This window comes from Pygoscelis adeliae, unplaced genomic scaffold (genome assembly GCF_000699105.1).
Source record: "Pygoscelis adeliae isolate BGI_AS28 unplaced genomic scaffold, ASM69910v1 Scaffold387, whole genome shotgun sequence".
NCBI lineage: Eukaryota > Metazoa > Chordata > Aves > Sphenisciformes > Spheniscidae > Pygoscelis > Pygoscelis adeliae.
This window is the reverse complement of record NW_008825115.1, coordinates 511,811-520,092: the sequence shown is the minus strand read 5'-3', so window position 1 is coordinate 520,092 and position 8,282 is coordinate 511,811. Positions and strand designations below refer to the sequence as shown.

At 43.3% G+C, this 8,282-nt stretch overlaps 2 protein-coding genes across 3 annotated transcripts in view; both read right to left on the bottom strand.

Moving 5' to 3' along the window:
• The window catches only part of YRDC (yrdC N(6)-threonylcarbamoyltransferase domain containing), a 5,122-nt gene extending 4,216 nt beyond the window's left edge, over positions 1–906 (bottom strand). Inside the window, exons 1-2 of the mRNA XM_009328231.1 lie at positions 865–906; positions 201–304 (exon numbers count right to left, since the gene is read on the bottom strand). Of these exons, the coding sequence (XP_009326506.1) occupies positions 201–304; positions 865–906 (146 nt within the window). The remainder of the gene's footprint in view (positions 1–200; positions 305–864) is intronic.
• Positions 907–6,798: 5,892 nt separating this feature from the next.
• Positions 6,799–8,282, bottom strand: part of MTF1 (metal-regulatory transcription factor 1) — a 15,099-nt gene continuing 13,615 nt past the window's right edge. For both annotated transcript variants that reach the window (XM_009328206.1, XM_009328207.1), the window contains exon 10: positions 6,799–7,371. In XM_009328206.1, coding sequence (XP_009326481.1) covers positions 6,983–7,371 — 389 coding nt within the window. In that variant the 3' untranslated portion in view covers positions 6,799–6,982. The remainder of the gene's footprint in view (positions 7,372–8,282) is intronic.

Genomic DNA, 8,282 nt, shown 5'->3' with positions numbered 1-8,282 from the left:
CCGGGCGCGGCGGCGCCGAGGGCTTTTGCTCAGTTACGGGCTCCGAAGAACGTCTCGCTTCTGCGCCAGGGGAACGCCCAAAGGCTGATAAGTCGGCGCACGTAGCCGGCGTCCTCGGACTTTGCTTTCTTTTCTTGCACTGATACCTTATCTTACTAAATTTGCACTTTAAAATAAAACAATACTGGCTTAGCCTGTACCTCACCCCCTCTGCCCGCGTAGGCGGTGGCTGCTTCCTCCTGAAGGAGGTTCGGCCTTCAAACAGATTGCAGCGGCTTGTCTCAAGCGTCGACTCCGTCCTTGACTGCCAAGGGGATCAGGACTAGGTACCAGCTGCCTTGGTTTCAGAAGGGCTGGCGAAGCACGGAAGCCGTGCGTTGTTCCGCGGGTAGCAGCTCAGTCTCCTCTGGTGACTACAGTCCTGAAGTCACGGATGCATGACCCGAGAGGTATGAGCAAACTACAGCCGGCCGAGCCTAGACATTTGGGGTGGTTTTTTTGCCACATGGAAGTGTTTTGGTACATTGAGAGCTTGACTTATTCAGAGTGGAGATTTCAGTCTACTTTCCTTATTGCCGCTAGCTTTCTGCAAAGTTCCCCTTCTCTTTATTGGAAAGTACTTGGCATACCCGCGGTGAAGGCTTTAGGCAAAATTTCCTGTGGTAAAGATGGTAGTTTTAGTACCTTTCTCACTTCCCCTGCAGCTTCAGCTGGCTTACGGTGCCTTGCTGGTGCTTGACATCATGGCTCCTGCATTGAACACAGCTGGTGTTTGCATGAAAGGGACTACGCAAGCATCTCCCATTTTCAAAAATGAAGAATAATTTGCAGATTCACAACATCCACTCTAACTCTTATCCATACCCGAGTGAACTTGAGGATATGAAGTTTGTTTATGAAAGTCATTGCTAAGGCAAATGCTGTTGTCTGTCAGGATTTGAAAAGCCCTTCATGCCCTGATCTGTCCTAAGGGGGCAGGGGAGGGATCCTCGCATCTTCTCCCAAATAATTTGTAAATACTCTGAGGAAAGACTATCATAACACAATGTTTAAATAAGCATTTAATTAGGATTCCATTAGTATTAATATTGCTTTCAATTCCAAAAAAGTTAATTTCCACTTCTTTGCAGATATTTCAAAGTACAATATTAACTTCATACAAAATGAGCAATTAAGCAAACACCATTATTTCACATTTTACATTCTTCAAAAAATACAAATTCATATTTACTCTTTTTTTGGGTTTTGGAGATGCTCTTCCTTTGGAAGTACTGTACCTGTAACTAACATATTCACATTGCTCAATGTAAGCACATTTGTTCCCATGTTTCATAGTTAAATAAATTCCTTTAATACCATACACACATTCTTGAAAAACTGGGGTTCTTTTATTCTGTCATCTCCAAGACCATTGCCCAGCTCCCCGTACGTGTCAAACAAAACACAAGCAGTAAGCAGACAACCTGCGGTTCTCCTAGACTTCCTGGTTTGACAGTTAGGGAGCTGTCGATGCTGAAGACTGCTTCGGTAACTAACCAGGCTCAAGGTTTGCGCATCCCTGCCCACCGCGCTGATGCTGGTCTGTGTGAAATAGAACTGCAACTACAACTCTCTCTCCAAACAAGGGTCAGACGGATAGCTCCGGTTCAGTAAGCAAGTGGAAGGACACAAAGCCACACAGCAAGAAATACCAGCTACTGTAACTACGGTACTGCAAAAACATACCCTTGATTTTGCTGAAAAAGATCATATGAAAAAAATTTCTTGTAAGAAAAAGTAGAAACTGCATTTATTTGAGAAAGTGTACACTGCATAATGAACCAAATTTTGGCCAGCTTGCACACCACCAAAAGCATGGTGTGGGATTTTTAAACTAGTTCCAAGAACACACACACTTAGACTATGTACACTACTACATAAATATCCAGTTTAATTTGCATTTCTCAGTGCAGACACAGAATCCAACTTCTAGAACATATGATATATACCAAGACAAGACGCAAAAAAGTTAAAAGTTCAGCCCTGTCCATGAGTATCAACTACAGGTAACATTTATAAAAACTTGACATTGTTTCCAAAATATGTTACGGAAAAAATAGTGTACCAATTAAAAACTATGCAATCAGAAATTTGTAGGGTTTATTAAAAGACATGCTTTTTTTTTTTTGCCTTACAGTCCAAATTGACTCTTAACAGTTCTGCCCAGCTAGGTCAGATCACTAATGCCAAGGACTTTTCACCCATAGATCTCAAAGCATTTTACAAAGACCAGTTTCATTGTCCTCATTTCACAGGGAGGAAACCGAGGCACGGAGAGGTTAGGTGATTTGCCCAAGGTCTCACAGCCAGCCAGCAGCAGAACAAAGGATGCGACACCAAGATCCCGTCTGGTCTACATCACGGACCTGGCTGCCTCTCATTTCAGTTGCTAGCTGTGCTTTCCCCCCCCCCCAAATCAGGAACAGCTTTTCGTCTCCGATCAGCTCCAAGGTCAATTATGCCTTAACTACTCTCCCCCAGCAGTTCCACAACCAACAGGCCAGTCGTTCATTCTCCGAGCCTTATTTATAATTGGTGCAGGAAGAGTACTGTAAACAGTTTAACAGTGTTGCTGCAGTTGCAAAAACAGTATCGTGGATGACTGCAGAAGCGCCATCCTCCACAAAGTAAGGCAGATAACATGACATCAAAAACGATCTCGTGAAGACAAATTTTAAAGGTGCAACATGCCTGTTTCAGAACAGCTTGTCACTTCTGTTCATACTCGTGCGGCAGAACAGAGCGGAGGACAAGGGAGAAAGGATATACACCAAGGAACACAGTTATGTCCAACAGAAGTGACAAGCAGCCCACCAGAAAGCGTGAGAGAAAAGGCCTGCTAAAGCACAGTGCTCTCAGTGGAATATTTGCATAGATTGGACGTTTGCTAGTGATGCATAATTTCTCTTGGGTATAGACAGGGAAGGGCAGTATGTCACTGAGCTAGTTACTATATATATTCAGTTAGACAGACACAGACAGACTGACCACATGGGACAATGATCTTTAGCTACAAGTATTGCACCAAGTTAAGTGCTCATCTTTGCACACCCCTGTTAACTTTTACTCAGAGCAAAAATAAACTTTGTGAAAGTATATACAAAAGAAATTGCAGCAATTGGGTTAAAGAAAAAATAACCTAAAGTGCATTTTAGATACCAGTATGAGGTTCTGCGAACTAGTCTTTCTGGACACGGTCAGCATTACAGAAGTGCCCAATTCGTACTTTGTTCTATGTAATTCAGTACCAGCATTTAAACAGTGCTGATTTTCCATCCCTCTACCATCTACAAGCATGAAAAGCAACTTCTACAGCCTTCAACTGCACGCCAAGTCTGCTTGCTTGGGTCACTGCTTGGCGACTAGAGCTACCGATGTTGGTAATTAGACCCATTCTACATGTTTAAGCTTCTGCACCCATCTAGAAACTGTTAAGTAACCAAGTAAATCCCCACAAGCCACAAAACAGCAAAACCTTTAACACAGAACGACCCAGAGCAGTGCAGTTTTGCTCTCTGACTGATAATTAAAGGGGTTTGTGAAATGCAGATTTTGCAGAGGGAGGGCACACTGTTCTCAGAGGCTCCAGCGTATTAACAGAACATGCCCCTTTCTGGGAATCCAACCAGATCTACAATGGTAGAAACTCCCCTCTTTATTAAAAACGTTACTGTGACTATGCTAAATGCTGGAGCAACAAGGGGAGAAGGACAGAAAATTCTCTGGCTCTGAGGAATCTCAGGGCTTTGCTGCAACTGCCTTCTCTTGCCAGCTGCTCACAGATCTCCTCCCATCCAAGTGTGTCAACGACCACCCCAGCAGTACAACGTTTGATTACACAGCACTGGGGATGATGCAAATGTCCACTGTGAAACATATCAGATACACGCAGCATGGAACACTCTGGAAAGCAGACCAACAATTAAACAAAAGCACACATCTGTACAACACGACTGGGTGGGATGCACAGTCTGTGGTGCAGCAGCCTGTGTGTTCACAGAATCACGCTGCTCTTGCCTCATTACAAGCTCTAATTAGTTTCATCCAAATCGCAGCCTGCCTGATGCACATACAAGAGGGTAACGGCAAACCCGACGCACCTAAAAGTCAGCACAAACTTGGAACACATTGCTTTTCCTAGAAGACACCAAGAGAAAACAGTAGCTGTGAAGAGAAAACAGCAGAGAGGTTAACCTCTGACACCCACTCAAAAGGATGCATGCAGCACCTCACTGCTGCCAATCACACTTCTAAATTAGCTTCCAATTTCAAAGCCTTTGGTAGATTATTCTACTCATTTCTGTCACAAAGGAGTTTCTGAAGATGTCATCTGGTCCAACCAGAAGCGTGTTTTAGGTGGACTAAGTCACAAGCAGCAAAAGTAGCATGGAAAAACGCTTCCCTGAAGGACGGAAAGGCTCAGAAGAGGCTGCTAAATCCCCCAGCTGTCACATTCCAGGCCACATCTGGTAGCCTTGTCCCCATCAGAGAAAACCCCGCAGCTCCAGGGGAATCTACATGCTCCTGCATTAGCAGACTCTCACATGCACGCACGCACACGTCCACTCACCCTCAAACACCACTGCCACACTACACCACAGGAAAGGTGCAAGGCCCCTTGCAGTGGCCTGTGCCCCAGGGGGACCCCCCACGCAGCTCCAGGCGCCACTCGCACTCTGAAGCGGAGTTCTGCACGAGAGAGCTGTCAGGAGACTCATCCTTGTGAGGACAGTCCCAGCCACGCAGGCTTGAGACTTTCTTTTGTGTTCAAAGCAGTTCTTGCTGCTGTGCAACCAAACTGCATTGCAAAATGAAGCTGTAGGAGAAAAACAAAGGGGGCCACCATCTCACTGCCCTCTAGGGACTACCATCACAAGAACAAAACATAAAATGCTTTGTTAATACGCGTTTTGTGGAGGCAAACCTTATTGCTGCAGGACCCACATCCCCGCTGCGACAGCGCTGCACAGCACTGCAACACGTGCCAACGCGCACCGAGAGGAAACACAACCAGTATGTTTCCAGTTCAGCTGGTGCCCCCAAGCTCGTCACTGCCATTACCTAAACAGAGCACTCTGCCCTAGTAGAGTGACACGACACTTCCCAGGCACAAAGCATTCTTTGCACAGCCTCTCCTCCCTCACGTTTGCCCTAACAGGACAGTTTTACCCTTCTGCACTTAACAAGTGGAAGCAAGTTGTCAGAGAGGTGAAAAGCCAGTTCCCTTCAGCCCATTTCCATCTGTGCTGTGGCAGCAGATTCGCAAGGGAGTAGCGCGCGAGATCGCTTAAGCCACTGTCTCAGCTAAGACTGTGACAGCGGTATTGGTAAGGCTACACAGAGCACGTCACAAGAGGGTTAAAAAAACCTGCTAATCTTCCGGTATCCTGGGGAGGTCTGGCTGCACTCATATGATTCTCCCCCCGGCAGGTACAGAGAGCAGCTTTGATCGACTACAAAGAGTGAAAGATCTCTATCCACAAGGAGTTTGCATTCCTAAGTTTAGTGCCCAGAGACACTCCACATTAATTGGCTTACAGTCATTATCTTTGTATCTCACTAAAGACAACACTGTAAACTGAATAAAGACTATTTAATATTCTTTCCTTTAACACAAAAAGACAGCCAAAGCCAGAAAGATGGATAAAACACTATAAAATTACATCTTTTAAAATAATGCAGCATAAATAAACCATTTAGAATGAGACTGCATTTATTGCAACATTACAGGCTTTTTGGTGGAAGGGGGATTTGTGTTTTATTTACCCTGAGTAGGTTAGAATATAGACTTTCAGTTTGATATGAAAAACTACTATGTTCTGTAACATCTTTTAGTCAAGAAATAGCCCCGTGCACAAAAAGCTGGCATTGCAGTAGGTTGGAGGCAGATTCAGGCAGAAATTATATAGCTTAACAGAAAAAAAAGGAAGCATTTATGGACAGCTGAAGGACAGACTCACTGAATTCAAACTGAATTTATGTTGAATCATTCTGAAAATGTTCCTAGAGTTGTTCTTGACAAAAGATGAGAGTAACCAGCAAAGGCACCATGCTCCTGATTAAACAGTCGCGGGGGTTAAAAGGATGACTTGTTTCTGAACAGAGCCAAATAAATCAAAAGAGCAGCAGGCACCAATCTGACTACATCTGGGACTCACTGCATCCTTCAAAGAGAGGCAAAGAAAACAGACTCTTGAGCCTGAGTAAGCAGGGGCTCCGATTGTGTTTCCATGCTGTGAAACAGCGTGTCTGCCACCACACTTAAGTCCTAATGAAATTAAATGAACAAATCTATCAGGCGCACAAGGTACTTGTGCTCTACTGAAATAAACTCCCGAAAAATTTCTGTAGGATTTAGTAACAGCGTTAGTACAAAGCAAACCCAGGTATCAGCTCCCAACTCAGTGATGTGACAATCGCATTCCAATAAAATTGCAGATAAATCATCTTCTACAATAACGCCATTTTCCTACTACAGCAAATTCCTTTCCTGGGCTCCCCTTATAGTGCATGATTAGTATCAGACATAAGAGACAGAAGAAAATCATAGACCCAAAGAGTTGTAACAAAGACCCACTCGCTGCCAGTACCTTAATCCCAAACATAAGTGATGTGCAATTGGAAACAAACTAACCCCCCTTTTTCTTTTTAAAATCTTTTTGCACACGAGTAACCTTAACTTCTGTGTTCACATATGACAAGCAAAAGTGACAGACAGTGCAGCCAAAACAGTTCATATATAACTTAGCTTTTTTTTTTCTTTCCTTTTCTTAGATAGATTCTCAAAGATGGATGTACCTGGGACGTGACTAAGATGACATCTGTGAAGCAGAAATAAGCCACAAAACTTCCAAAGAGGAAGGAAAAAGAATCAATCCTTCAGTTTCTGCTTCTGAGGAGAAGGGTTTTACCCTCCAGGTGCAAAGGAAAATCTGGAACATCTTCACTTAGAGAAGCTGCTATTCAAACCAATTTCTTCCTCACCCTGCAGTAGTGCTTCGATTGGAATTATATTAGATGGGGTTTCAGGGCTTTGGAGGGACAGGAAGTCCGATACATCCATGGCACTTAATGTTTCAGTCTGTGAGTCGGAAGGGTTAACTATCTGACTGCTCTGCCCACAGGAAGGAGAAGGGGAAGAGGAAGGAAAGGTCTGAGGCTGCAGCTGGGGAGCTGGCTGCTCCAAAGCTTTTGAATCAGGTGAGGAACATTCCTTCTTAATGGTGGCTTTGTCCTTGGCAGAGTCTCGGCAGGCACACTGACACTGGCAGGCCTCCTCCTGCTTTATAATAATGACAGGAACACTGAGACCAATCTGCTGAACAGGGTTTCCTGAAGGTGAAACAAAGACAAAACACAACAGAACTACATAATTTCACAGCAGGGAGAAATAAAAAATCTTTGTTAAATTAGATTGTATGCACCTTGCAGCAGAGATTACATGTTACTTTGTTCAAGTACAATGAATACCTCTAGCAGATGATAAATAAGAAAAAAGTGGCAGGTACTTTCTGTTGATGAGCAACCTGTTCAGGCTGAACCCAGGCATTTCTGATCAATTTTTTTTTTTTTTTTTTTTTACACAACACAGTATGTCTCTTCTGACAGCCATTGTAACTTTTACAGCATAAAATCCAATAAAGAGTGGCATTCAAATGCCCCAGTCCCTATGCACCAATCTTTGAAGATGATGATACAACATTACACCAGTAATTTTACTCCTTGACACCAACACAGGTATATTCCTGTTAATTTTCTCTAGTCTGCTTTCCTCTCCCATCTTGCTTCTCATGCTTCCTCCTCACTCTTCCTATGCCGCTCTACTTGCCTGGCTTCCTTTCTTTTTTAAAATTTAAGTTTTAAACTTACCTAATCTCTCTTGACTCCAAATGATTCATCTTTGCAATATAACAACATTTTTTTTTGTAATGGAAAAGAAATTCTACAGTTATGTATCATTTTGATGAATCTCACAGATAGAAGAATAAAAGACAAAATGCACTATGTAAGTTCCATTAAAATACCGTTTTTATGAATACTGGATCTGATCTGCGAACCTGATTATCTTACAAGTTGTTAGAGAAACTACTACAGAACAGATCTCAGCACAAACCTATGAGTCTACAGTAGACGGCTCTTAAAACCTCAGGAAGGTAAAAAAATGAAAGGATTGTCTTCAACATTTCTGCAAGCAATAAAATCACCACAAATCCTGGTCAAGCTAGCAGTACTAACACAGGGAA